General features: G+C 40.3%; 1 protein-coding gene across 2 annotated transcripts in view; it reads left to right on the top strand.

Annotated features, from left to right (window-relative positions):
* FGL1 (fibrinogen like 1) overlaps nucleotides 1–14,149 on the top strand; it is a 399,209-nt gene that overhangs the window by 134,158 nt on the left and 250,902 nt on the right. For both annotated transcript variants that reach the window (XM_044062419.1, XM_044062420.1), the window contains exons 4-5: nucleotides 8,418–8,577; nucleotides 12,803–12,900. In XM_044062419.1, coding sequence (XP_043918354.1) covers nucleotides 8,418–8,577; nucleotides 12,803–12,900 — 258 coding nt within the window. The remainder of the gene's footprint in view (nucleotides 1–8,417; nucleotides 8,578–12,802; nucleotides 12,901–14,149) is intronic.

Raw genomic sequence — 14,149 nt, 5'->3', positions numbered from 1 at the left:
CTAGTGTGTTGTAATAAAGCAGTTCTGCATAGATTCGTTTCCTGGTATTTTTCAAGTTCATTGTGGATTCTGGAGCCTACTCTCAGCAGCTTTGTGTGTATCAAATATATCTAAATAACTGCATTTTTGATGTATTACATCTAACTGTCACATTCTGTTGCTGTCACTTACTGTTGTCTTGCATTATCAACCCAGGTTGTGGCTAAAAAGGGTCCTCAAATCAGTACACTTAATGATATCAACAAATTTAAATAAATAGATACATAAATAAACAGAACACTACAACCATTTTGTTGGAATGAATGGTACTAATGCCCTGTGAATGAGAACCAGGAAGAGCAGAAACAGTGAGAAGAACTGCCACATATCTAGGATGCTGGCATGGAATTCAGACTATTAAGATGTTCAGACACTTTGAACTGTCTACCCATTGCAATACTCCCAGCCCCCACCCAAGACAGATCCATCTGCATTGACTGTCACTTGAGGAGCTTGGAATTGAAAGGGGCTCCTTCAAGTAAGAATTCCAAAATTATCCACCACTGCAGGTGCTGCTTGTAGGCTTTGGTGATCCTTACAGAATGGAACATGAGATCTTAGTTCTGGGACCACTGAGCCTGTACTGACTACTGTAACACCCTCATCTGAAGGCTGGACATGGGGGAACACAGAAATGGCTGCAACCAAAGACCAAAGCCTTTCAGCAAAGCTGAGTTGTGGCAATGTTGGAATTCAGGATATGGGACACCTGGGCCTGGAGGGAGAATATCCATTCCTGAAGTAGACATGCCTGATGATGAATTGTATCCAACTGTCACTGTATGAAGGCTAGCAGCTGGAAAGGTATCAAATGAGACTTTGCAAGACTGGTGATTATTCAAAGAAAATGAAATAACCTGCCGTGGACAGAGCTTGGACCCATGGAGCAACCAGGAAGCTATATAAGTACAGAAAGATCTTGACACTCTGTAGTTGCTCTTGACACTCTGTAGTTGCTGGTAGACTTCAGTCATGGACATGAAACCTGATGAACATTCCAGAGATTCAATGGGAATATCCAGAATCGGTAAGGACAGGGTGCTATTTGGAAACATAAGTGCCCCATGGACTTCCTGGTGATCTTGACATGCAAGTAGGCATCTTGGTAGTCCAAAGGGCAGATACACTCTCTTTCTAATAAGCAGAGAAGGATGTACTATACCACAATCATTTGAAAAGTTTCTTTGGGAAAAAAGGTTCTAGATAACTTAAGTCTAAAACTGGTTTAAAGTTCTTTACTATATTTTAGCAAACAACAGATCTTGTAATAGTGTGCTAACACCTTCTGGTCCAGTGAGACCTCTTGGGTGGCTCTTTTCAATATGGGTTTGAATATCAGCTGTATTTCTGCATTTTATAATGGGATGGGACACTTCAGCAAGGGTGAAGATGATGGGATACAAAAAGCTGCAAAGGGGATGAAATACCCTCTGGATATTACTGTTCTGATCCAACTATCCCTGTGAAGGAAGTCCAGGTTAACAGGTGCAGGGACAGACAACTCCTTGATTTATTCTACATTGGGACCACTAGGCAAGGCCACAGGACTTCTGCCATCTAACCTTGGATAGGACTCAGCCTTCTAGGGAATACTGAGAAATCCTGGACCTGTGACTCTGCTGAATGTTGCCCTGAGTATTGGACCTTGTTCCACATGCCTCCTGCTGAAGCTTGCATTGTGTGCTATTCCAAAATCCCATGTGCTGCTGGCTGAGCTGCATCCTCAAAATGTATGTTCTGATGGTTGAAATGCCTCACACATAACTCTGAGGCTTTTCCTTTCTTTTTTTCCAAATCCTCGGGGTGTTCCTTAACCTCTTTTCCAAAAATGCACAGACCAGAAAGTGGGAAGTCTTAAAAGGTCTCCCTCAGCCTGAGACATGCATGCCAGCAATTTATTATGCTGTACCCAATAGCTCTGGCAGTCAACAGTGTTATAAAGTATGTGCACAATGAGGATGCTTATTTGCAAGGCAGTTGCAACTCTGGACTACACCTTGTCTTTTAAAGGGTATCCCAACAACCCTTCTGCTTACTGGTGCATCTCATCATCTGCCTTTTAAATTATCCTATTTCAGTAGTTCAGTTTAGTACCTGCATGGTTAACATGGAGGACATATTGATTCATTTCCCAAACCTGTCCATCACTCACAATAGACAGTAATGCTCTGGGATGCTGCAGTCTTTTTCTGGGACACTGCTGAGGTAAATGTATCATGTTTAGAAACTGCCATCCAAATATCCTGTTCACAAGGAGGCCAAAGGATTTGGTTGGCTTTTTGTGGCCAGGAGCCACTTCATTATAGTTTTCCCAAGCTATCTTGGTGTCATTCTTCAAGACATGCACTAAAGGAGGAACCACTCATGGAGACTGCTGGGTGAACCTACAAACCTACTGTAAACTTTACTGTAAGAAAGGTATAAAGTCAGTGGGTATGTCCACCATTGGCACATTACAGTGCATCTGCCTACAACATTACCACTGGATGGCTTCACCACATCACCAGTGTCAAAGGACCCTGTGGAGGTAGAAGTGAAAACCACAACAGCATCACCAGTGCAGGGTAGCCCATGAGAGAAAGTGTGTGTGTGTGTGTGTGTGTGTGTGTGTGTGTGTGTGTGTGTGTGTGTGTGTGTGTGTGTGTGTGTGTGTGTGTGTGTGTGTGTGTGTGTGTGTGTGTATGTGTGAGCCTAGCCTGTGCTTCTAATGAATTCCTAGCCCACTTGGCCTCTAACATTTGTACTGCCTGTGACACATACATGCTCATTGGGGATTTTCACTTGGCATAAATCAATGGTGTGCAGTTCAGTGATCCAGGCAAAGACAGAATCCAGAAACAGGATTATGCAGATTTGGAACATGCCCTGAGGCTTTCATAATGAAGTACAATACCTGCACAGTAACTTGGAGTACAGGGACACAGAGCTATATGGTAAATATGGTTTCCATGGGTGGCTCATTGAGGCACATGGCAACTGTCTTCTGGTCTGCCATTGCACACCATGCAGTGCATGGCTACTGAAGGGTATAGACACCTACATACACTAAAGAGAGCACTGCTGAGACAGCTTCATTGCCAGATGTGAATAAGCAGCCTGCCTCATTCAGCTATCAGTGGTTGTACGGTCATGGGAAATGATGCTTCTTAGTGTCAATATCTGGCACCCCTCACAGGACTGCTTCTGAATATTGCTGCAGTTCTATATCTTTATTATCACTTCTAGCACACAGAGCACCATACCTGTACTTGACTCTTGTCCAGGACATGGTCACTAAAGCTCTGTAGATAACCACTATGTTACACTCTGTCAGGGTGCATGCACTCGATCTCATAGTTCTACACCTTCTATGCCACAGACTGTATCAAGCCTTGGGACTGCTGGACACCACAGTGGACATCACCAATGGGTACAACACAGTAGTTCAACTCCTTCACTGGAGGATATGATACCTGAGTCTTCACAACCTGCTAACAGGGTAAGTGGCTTTCAAATTGAACTTTCTTGACCCTATTATAGGTTCATAGGTTGGTACTAGACTATTGGCCCTAGGGCCTATACAAGCCTAGCCATAACAATTCCCTGGATATTTCTTCCTGCTATATTTACTTCCCTGGACCCCTGTCTAGCAGGGCGACTGACATGATCCCTGGGGTGAATTTCCTATCTCCCATCCAATTGTCAAGGTTCCTTTTGAAGAGGGCCAAAGAGGCGCTCTGCTTGACATGTATAGGCAGTCTATTCCAGAGTATGGGGAGTCTCTGGGTCAGGAACCTATCCCTCCAGCATGTTTTGTTCATTGTGATGACAAGGTTTAGATCCCTATAGCCACATATGTGAGTGATGATGCCTTTGCCCTGCTCATCCCTAAATCTGTTGTGGGTTTAGTTACATCTGATGCACAACATTACCAATCCATGCACTGCCTTTTATAGCCTGGATTTTATCATGAATGCACCATTTTATTTATGCATTTATTTATTAATTTTCATTTTATTAACTGGGTTAGTCTGACTGGGCCCAGAGAGCCCTTTTTCAGTGGAGACCCAAGGAGAAAAGCTTCAGGAAAGTATTCTTCTTTCGGCTTTTTCCCGGTTAGGGGTCACCACAGTGGATCATCTGTCTGCTCATGATTGGCAGTGGAGTTTTACAATGTTGAGTTGCCAGCCCAGTGCCCAACCTTCCACAGAAGGCACACACATGCGCACACTCACACCTAGGGCCAATTTGGAGTGTCTAATTCACCTACTGCACGTCTTTGGGATGTGGGAGGAAACCAGAGCACCCGGAGAAAACCCACGCGACCACAGGGAGGACATGCAGACTCCGCACAGAAGGCACCCCAGCTGAGAATCGAGCCGGAGAGCCTCTTGCTGTGAGGTGGCAATGCTAGCCGCTGCACCACTGTGGCCACCCTGGCAAAGACAATATAGAATCAAAGTTTTTTTTTTCTTATTTTTTTTTTAATTACTTTCCTGAAGCTTTTGAAGCAGAAAAGCTTCAGGAAAGTAATTAAAATAAATAAGAAAAAAAAAACTTTGATTCTATATTGTCTTTCCCAAAGCTCATTGTTGTGGTCCAGATGCTATCTAATTACCTGTACGGCAATGTATTATGCCCACCTCTCCCATACATGTGGTATCTCTGTTGTCTCTTCATCCCACATGTCTACAGCCTGCTGTTCTACTGCTAGTCCTGTCTTTGGGCTAAGACCTAGTGGGATGCTTCTCTGCTACTGTAACTAATTACACAGTGTCGTTTTATACAGCATAGCACAGACCACAGAGGTTTTGTTGCAGTTGTTCTGTACATATTGCAGTACCCTGCCTGATGTGTCCAGGCAGCAGAAACACCACTTTAATTGTCCAAACACACTTTTGCTGATATTACTTGCTTTAGCATGGGTGATACTGTACACATTGTATGCCATGGATTGGGGATTACAAATAGGGTCATCATCCACTCCTCAAAAACTTGTCCAGCATCATCTGCTACTCATCTGCTAAACAAAACAGTCACAACATGATGTGTGGCCTACTCGTTCTGCATGGTGCTTGTGTACACCTACTCCCTCCTGCATGGTGCTTGTGTATGCCTAATCCCTCCTGCATGGTGCTTGTGTATGCCTACTCCCTCCTGCATGGTGCTTGTGTATACCTACTCCCTCCTGCATAGTGCATGTGTATGCCTGCTCCCTCCTGCATGGTGCTTGTGTATACTGACCTTTGAATCCCACCTATGTGTGTGCCTACAAACTAGATGAACCTGTGAGAATTCCCCCTGAATGAATGAGTGATATAAGTCAGACATGTGCCATACGTATGAATCATGGGAAGCAGGATGGTGATGTACAGGCACATATATAATGCTGTGCTTATAACACACCACCAGACATTTGTGGGAGACCTTCCTACTGATGAATCTCATTCCCTTTACACCAGGTGGGGCCATGAAGGCAATGTGTGCGTGTGTGTGCGTGTGTGTGCGTGTGTGTGCGTGTGTGCGCGTGTGTGCGTGTGTGTGTGTGTGTGTGTGTGTGTGTGTGTGTGTGTGTGTGTGTGTGTGTGTGTGTGTGTGTGTGTGTGTGTGTACTTGTGCATGTGTGTGTGTGTGTGTGCATGTGTGCATGCCATCTATGGCTCCTAGGGCTTCAAGGAAACAGACTATGCTGTACAATGCCCACATAATTGTGGTTCTGTCCTTTGCAGTCTTGGGTAAACAAATGTACTCCTTAACATGCTACAGTTGATGCTTGTGATATGACTAACATGTCCCCTGCTGGTCATTGAAAGGTCAGGATAGCTAACATGGTCAATGATACCAATTAATTTGTGTCCACTGTGATGGGCAATCCATACTTTTATTCTGCTTGTGGGTGACATGGCTCAAGTTGCATGGTGTCCGAGCCCACCAGATATTAGTTGACTGTTTGCCCATTAGGAGCTGATATGTAAGGTGCTGTAAGTACCTCCTGCAATAGCACAGATAGAATCATGAGCACTTGTTCTGATGGCAGGCCCACACTACATGTTGGTCAGCTATTGCCACAGCTACTCCTATGATTTTAGTGGATGTGAAGGCTGCCAGCCAGACAGCTAGAATTTTGTAAATAATTCTTTGTCATTTGTAAATATTAATATGATCCACCGGCTTGTTTTACAAATGTAAGAGAACTGTATGTTATGAATAAACTATATGTTATGTGCTGAGCTTCAAGACTGTAATCACAGTACACCCTGCTGGAAAAGAGCAGAAATGTGTATAAAATACATGCCTAAGTAAATGTATGTGTTGATGGTAAAGGCTGGAATATACAGAGTTAACTTGCAAACTCTAAGAAAATAAGTAAAGAGTTTTACGATGTGTATAAAGTTAGTTTATCTCAGCTAAGACACAGAATGTTTACAGCTAGAGTTTCTTTCTATTGTCTTAAGACAGAGATAATTACTAGGTTTCACAGTTAAAGAGTGTTGGTATTGCTCTGTGACTTCCTGGCAGCTGTACATCTGAGAGGTATGTATTTTTGACAGAGACATGTTAAATTCTGTTGATATCTGTTTAGCCTGGGTGTCAAATAGTGATGTCATCTAGCTACCCCAGCAGTAACGTGTATTATTAATTTAAGAACTATCTCAGAGAGAAAGTCAGTGCATTTTGTATCTTGTTCTGGACCTGTAAACAGCCTCTCACCAAGCACTTGCTTTGCTCTGTAAGTAAGACTTAGATCTTAGTATCTCTCTTATAGAGCTATATATGTAAATAGTAAGATTAGTCTAGCTGTTTTTAATATTTATGTGAGACTGACCTGAAATGTTGTTTTAAAGTATTTCCTGTGATTCTGAACTCTGTTGTCACTGTGTTGAGTTAATGAGTATTGTTTTGTGCTTTAATTATTTACTACAAAATATATAATATTTAAACCTTTTAATTATGGCTGGTTTTGTATAGAGATATTTAAGTTCTTAGAGCACTTGCATATGTATTTGGTGATACTGTACAAGCCACTCCAATAGCTCTCAAGTCTTATTCACACTTGCCATTTGGATATTAGCAACCATACACAGTAAAATTGGGCACTCTTTGGTAAGGGCCTTTATAGTAGTTCATAAGTAGTGGCTGGTTTCAGTGATAACTACCATATAGTCTGGGCAGAAGGGGGCATAGCTAGTGAACATGTGCCAGCCTTCCCTAGGAGTGTCTGTGTGTTTGTATATAAACCAAATCTCAAAGTGTGTGTGTGTCAGCTACTTGGGCAGGGACACGAAGCACTGGTGGACAGAGAGGGTGATGGAGGTTTTGGCTTGACCACTCGGCTGAGATCTTAACCCTATAGCTGTGCCAGGGGGAGTCTTATTGGGAATCTGGAGAGAGAGGGAGAATCTGGCCCAAGACTGACTGTGATCTCTGTGTGCTCTTAAAGGAAATTGTACTTTACAGTGTGTGTGTGTGTGTGTGTGTGTGTGTGTGTGTGTGTGTGTGTGTGTGTGTGTGTGTGTGTGTGTGTCTGTGTGTGTGTGTGTGTGTGTGTGTGTGTGTGTGTGTGTGTGTCTGTGTGTGTGTGTGTGTGTGTGTGTGTGTGTGTGTGTGTGTGTGTGTGTGTGTGTGTGTGTGTGTGTGTGTGTGTTTATTATCCTCCTAATGTGCATGTCTCTCACTGTTGTTAGTGGGGAAGATTGAGGCCCCTTGATTACTGGGCTAGTGCACGGGTGTCACAGTGAACACTAAAACCCTTTGGTGTTCAGCATAGATTTGTACCACTGGCAGTCCACCAATAGCAGCATTTTTTTTTTGGCCTAGCTTGGTCTGCTGTGGTGATGTGAGCTCTTGCATTGGCACAATGGTCACCTTTGCTCCTTTGTCTGGCATGCATGCTCCCCAATACTATAGTGAGAGTACCATCACTAACATAATGAGGATAGAAGTTATGACTAAAATGAACCTAACACTAAATAAGAAAGTATGATTATATAGATATTAATCACTCAGGATTCATTGTGCCTACGTGATGTAAAATATTGGCATTACTGGTAAATGTCTAAGAAGAAGGAGAAAGTAAGATTGCTTAAAGAGGACTCCCCATTTGACATCCTGTAGGTATATGAGATTCATCAACTCCTTAGTTTAGGCATTTTGCATCTCTTTTTGGTAAGGTTCAATGTTTCTTCAGAAGAATTTATAGATTCACCAGACAATCTAACCTTTAATATAATCATTTGGCATGGATAGCTTTTCTTCTGCAACACAAAGTGATGGCCTAATTGTCACGCTTCATATCAAAGTTTTGTTTTTTACACAAAGTAGAACAGTATTTGTAGAGTTGATAGCAAAGTGACAAAAAGGTGACTGTAGTGTAATTAATTTGTAATTATATATTCTAGACTGTGCTGAGATCTACAATGCTGGACACCATCAGAGTGCATTTTACAACATTCAACCACTTATGTCTTCACGTTCATTCTGGGTCTACTGTGACATGACTGAAGGAGGTGGATGGACTGTTATTCAAAGACGAGTTGATGGAAGTGTCGGCTTTGACAGGTATACGTCTATTCAATAACATACTATTATAAGTCATTGTTAAGTTATATGTAGTTTTTTAAAAAATAAAATGCAATCACTGTAGGTGAGGAAGATTTCCTTTGCAAAAGTGCAGATTTGCAAATCAGTCCACTTTGACTGCATTCCTCTGAAAAAAGAGAAAATTAAACAGATTTGCAGCACTATTTATAGGTTAAACAATTATTTTACTAAGCTGCACAGTACACATATAGCTTAATAGTAATTAGGAGGAGTTATCCATCCAGCAATGTAATTATCCTTTAGTGTAGCTTGTACAGGAGTTTTTGCTTCAGATAACAAATAGGAGCATAAGGTAAAAAACAGTACCTGCATTCTGTAATTTACTTTGAAAATAAAACTGAGAAAGTCAATTGAAATAAGCCTAGGAATTCATTAAAGGGCCTAGCATGACCTATACCTGCTGCCATGATGAGGTAATTTGTGATTCAGACACATGTTAACCATGATGAGGTAAGATCTAATTATTGCCTAATTTGCATTTCGCTGAATTGCATTTCCTAATGCAAAGTGCAGATCATTGCTAATCTGTATGTCAAGGTAGTAAACTGCTGCTCATATAGGCACTGGCATTCCCCCCACATTTACTGTTCCCACACACACAAATACTTATTCAGAAACAAACACAGACATACACACACTACAGTTCCCCTATCTGTTCCCCTGACATATCTTCCCTCCTATTGTTCTCCTCACCCCTGATCATCATAATAGTATAAGTGCCATTATGGCAAACCTGTAATTGCATTGGTGGCTAGTCTGTCCCCCCACTCCCAACACCATAATAGTTTATGTGCCATTATGGCACATTTGTAGAATCCCTGGTGGCTGGTGTTTTCCCTGATCCCTTTACTGTACATGTCATTATGGCCCTTAATGTTAAAATAGTTCCTGGCATCTAGTGTTCCCTCCCAACCACAATCCCTTTACTAATGACAGTGCTGTTATGGGTCTTACATTAAAGATACCCCTGGTGGTTAGTGTTTCCCCCACCCTCCAGTACCCATATTGATGCTGATGCCGGTATGGCACTTCACCAGTGAGTTACCCCTCGTGTCTAGTGGTTCCTCCCATCCTTGATCCTTGTGGTGATGGTGGTGCCATTAAGGCACTTGAATATAATGTATCCTGGTGTTTAGTGGCTCCCCCTACCCTATGCTCCCCATACCATAGTCATGGTAGCTAAAAGCAATGTCCAATCCCATGACATAGTGGGGATGTCCATGCTGATCTACACATCTGAGAAATTTCTTGAATCATTCAGCATGTGTATGACTTCCTGGAGGTGGTTCCATTGAAGAGAGAGAGCACATGGCTAGTTAGCATATACCACTTCCCCAGAGTATCTCATTAGCATTCAGCCAACTGCATGGTTAACCCTATGCTGTGCTACATATCTTTGTGCTAGAGTGCCATGCATCTCTGTGTTAGAGTGGTTGCTGAATGCCAAAAAGATACTATAATGTATACAAAGAGGTGTACTGTACCTTTCTGAATAGGTGCTTCTTATATTTAATAGTTTCATCTGTTTTTTGCCCTTTTTTGTAGGGTTGCCCACAAGGCAATATTGGATCCTGCCTACTAGAGATGCTCCATATCTGTAAGTCTAACTCCCAAGTATGAACCTATGAACCTATAAGTGCATAACCCACTTGATAGGCCTAAATCTAATATGCAACATAAAAAAAATATATGTATTTGCTATATAATGCAACACAGCTGCATGTATATTAAAAGTAAGTCTTTCAGCTGTAGAACCATCTCATATAAATCAGATGTAGAATAGGAGGCACAGAGCTGGATACATAAAACAGACAAATGTAAAGCGTTATGCCACTCTTCTTACTGATCTCTTTCCAACCCATAACAAAATCAGAATATAAAGTGCATTTAAAACTGGAAGTATTCCAGTGTCATTTGTCATTACTGTAGTATGATACATTGACTGCTAAGAGACCAGCATAATTTCAAACAGAAAAAAAAATCTCCAACCCTAGAAGTTTAGAACTTTCATTCACATTGGTAAATAATACTGATTACAAAGAAGTACAACTTTTTAAAAACACTAATCACACTTGATATTTTATACACAGCCATATATTTTATACATCTAAAATAGTATACACACAAATGCAGTCTTATACCCGAATGGAAAATGCAGCATTGAAGGCATACATTTTATTTATTTATTTATTGACATTTGATTAATGGGAAAGTCTGACTGGGTAGGTGCCAATTTTCAGAGGAATCCCGGGAGACAAGCTCATGTTTCTCACTCACTCAGTAGTAGTTAACAATCCCCTAGCAAATATATACTAAGAAGTTAAGGACACGGATTATGAAAGTGCATTTTCCTGGAAAGCAAGCAAAATGCTTTTCAAGCAAGTAAAAAATACAATAAATGCAGAGTCAAAGAAAGGTCTGACTGTCCCCCACTGTCCATCAAAGCAAGTCACCCATAGCTTTCAAACTCTCAGCGCAAGAAATCTGGACAAAGCCAGAAAGAATGGGGGTACAAAGGCCCAGAAATAGGGGAAGAATGTAAATATTGTTCCTATAAACTTAGAAAGCTGCTAGAATAACAGGTTTTGTATAATTATGTATTTTTGAAGGATATAAATTCTGAAACTCAAATGTATGTCATTATTTAATATTTAATGATTTCAATATTCAGTGGTTTGCCAGAAAACCACAAACAAAAATCTGGGCATTCTGCAAAAATATGTACAGTTCATAGGTATGAAGTCACCCTGATCTCTAATAAAATCACACGGAAAGTGAGTCTTTTGGACAGAGAATTGCTGAAGGGAGGATATGACAAGGATCTAAACGTGGCACTGCATAACAGCAATATGCCTAAGCTGCAACCTAGAGTAATCTTTCTAAAAAGTATAGGTCATTATGAAAGCTATTCTGAAGACTGCAAAAGGCTTCTTCACAAAAAACTACCAGTCACTACAGCTAAGGAAAATTCTTTCATAGCAGTGCTAATCAGTTCACTTGCTGTAAGTTCCTGTATGAAAAGGGAAAGTTAAACAGAATTGCAGTGTATTATTCAAAGGTTAAACAAATTACTTTACTAAGATGTGGTGTACTAATTTAAAAGTGGAGCAAACACTAAAATATTCAAACTAGTGAATTTCCTATATTAACATTCAAGGTTAACTTCTAGTCAGTATAGGTGGTTAGTAGAGGGGGAAGAGTTTGTCTTTTGGCAGTTTAACTTTCTTTTTGTGCTGCCTTTTCAGCCAGTCTTCACATCAGACTCAAACAGGAGCATACAGAAAAATAACACCCATATTCCATAACTTACTTTGGAATGAAACTGAGTAGTTCCATCAAAATAAGATTTTATTAGCCTCTTGCTAGACTTGATGGTTTCATGGTTTCATTTACTTTGCTATGTCTCTAAGTTTGATCCCGAGTAAATTAGGGCTAGGAGAATGCAGGCAAAAAATCCACAGGGAGATGCCTTTGAAAAGAAAATTAAATCTGTTAAATTAAGATTATAATACCTTCCTGCTATACTTGAAGTTTTTGTGCATTTTGCTCTGCCTCCTATGTTTGATTCTAAGCAAATGGGGTATGGGAAGTACAGGAAGAAAATCTGTGGGCAAATGTCATGGATCTCTGAATAAACTGTATGAAAGACAAGAGTGATGGAGAGATTTCAGACCTCAACTTTGTCAAGTTCCACTGCCAGAATGTTGCTGTCCTAAGATATATTTATAATAACAAAGGCCTTTGAGCCTTGGATTACATTCTGGAACTATCAAGGCTCAAGGAAAGGATTTATTTCTTTAAAAGTTTAACAGCATAGTAAGGTTTATTCATTTCCAGCAGAGGCAGCTATAAAAGCAATTATGAAAAAAAAAATATTTTCTAATCCATAAGGAGAACATGACATTCAAGAAATGGTGTTTCTTTAACTGAAATTATTTATTATTTAAGGTATGTTTTAAGGACCGTTTTGAAAATATTTAATACCATATTATGCTGATAGTCTGGACTTAGGGAGGTGGGTTTGTTTGACATACTGTATGATATTGTTTATGGTCAACATACTTATTCATTATGGTATAATAATGAACTTTCATATAATTGTTTACAACTAATTAAGAATATTTGAGTTAGACCAATTTTATAAAATGGTGTAAATAATTATGTTGACCTGTATCATTTACAGAGATTGGAATGACTACAAGCAAGGATTTGGGAATTTCCAATCAGATAATGGAGAGTACTGGCTTGGAAATGACAACATTCATTATTTGACTTCACAGGGTAAGTTTTCAGGTCATCAAGGGATCAAATCCACAGCCCATTTACTTCATCAGAAGAAAATTAGTCTTCTACCCTACATCATTGAAGTGGAATTTGTATATTCCCACCATATGTAGATCTTAGAAGAAGGATCAACATTTTTCTCCCATTTAAGCCTAGAGAAAACAAACAGAAAATCTTGTTTTGTAGTATCCTTGTGTTGCAGGATAATTTCCTAGGTAATTAAGAAAATACACGTGGGGTCATAGGCTCATAGAAAGTTCAAGGCAGACTGAGTCTTGTCATTGTTATGCCTTGCTAGTTCCACCATATACTGTACCTGATCTCTCATGGAGGACCAGACTCATCAAGCCTTTTGTGAATTTATCAATACCTATCCAATTATCCAGTTCTGTTTGAAGGAAGATAGTGTATCGAAATGAAGAGTGTGTGTAATTTTATTCTGAAGAAATATATGTAATTTTAGTCTAAAGAAGTCCTATGAAGGACGAAAGCAATTAATGCATAAAAGTATTCTTCCTCCACCAATGTCTTTGTTTGGTGATTATTGCTTTTTAGTTTTTATTTTTTTCATCGTACCCCCTTTGGATTTTAGTTTTTTTTAGTGTATCAAGCATCTTGATCTGCAGAGGGAGACTATTCTACAGGTAGAGGAAATGCTGAGTTATCAATCTATCCCTCCACCTTATTTTACTGATCTGCTGAAGCAGATTTTGATCTCTGGTTCTGGTATTTGTAGGACTCTTTGACTTGTGAGGGCAGAAGAGATCCTGGACCACTGAGTCCCTGATTTCATGAAAGGCAAGGCATACATCTCCTCTGAGGAGCCTAGATGACAGAGAGAAGAGGGACATTGCTTTTAGTCTTATCTGGTATCTTATGAGTTTTAAGCCTGCAATCTTCTTAAAGAAACTCTGGGGTCTTTCAAGATGTTTGATAGGGCTGGTGAGGTACATCCTAAAGGTGCAATGTATTTTATAACTGGTCTGTTTAGTGCTGAATAGAATTAGCTGCACCAAGTAGGACTTCCTTACAGCTGTCACTAAATTTTCATTTTGAAGGAGAGTATAGTCTGCACTATTAGCTGAGGATGTGTCTACCAAATAAAATGATATTGCATTTTGTTAGCATTTATTTGAAGCCCAGCTGTTTATAAGTGTAAGTTCTTGCTGGAGGGCTTCTGTATCAGAGTGGTATTAGCCATAGGCCTTGTTTCTTAGTCTATAGGTCAGAGAAGTAAATACTGAAT

This window comes from Protopterus annectens, chromosome 2.part1 (assembly GCF_019279795.1).
Source record: "Protopterus annectens isolate FY-2018-M chromosome 2.part1, PAN1.0, whole genome shotgun sequence".
NCBI lineage: Eukaryota > Metazoa > Chordata > Ceratodontiformes > Protopteridae > Protopterus > Protopterus annectens.
The sequence above is the reverse complement of the archived record's forward strand: the minus strand, read 5'-3'. Positions and strand labels throughout refer to the sequence as shown.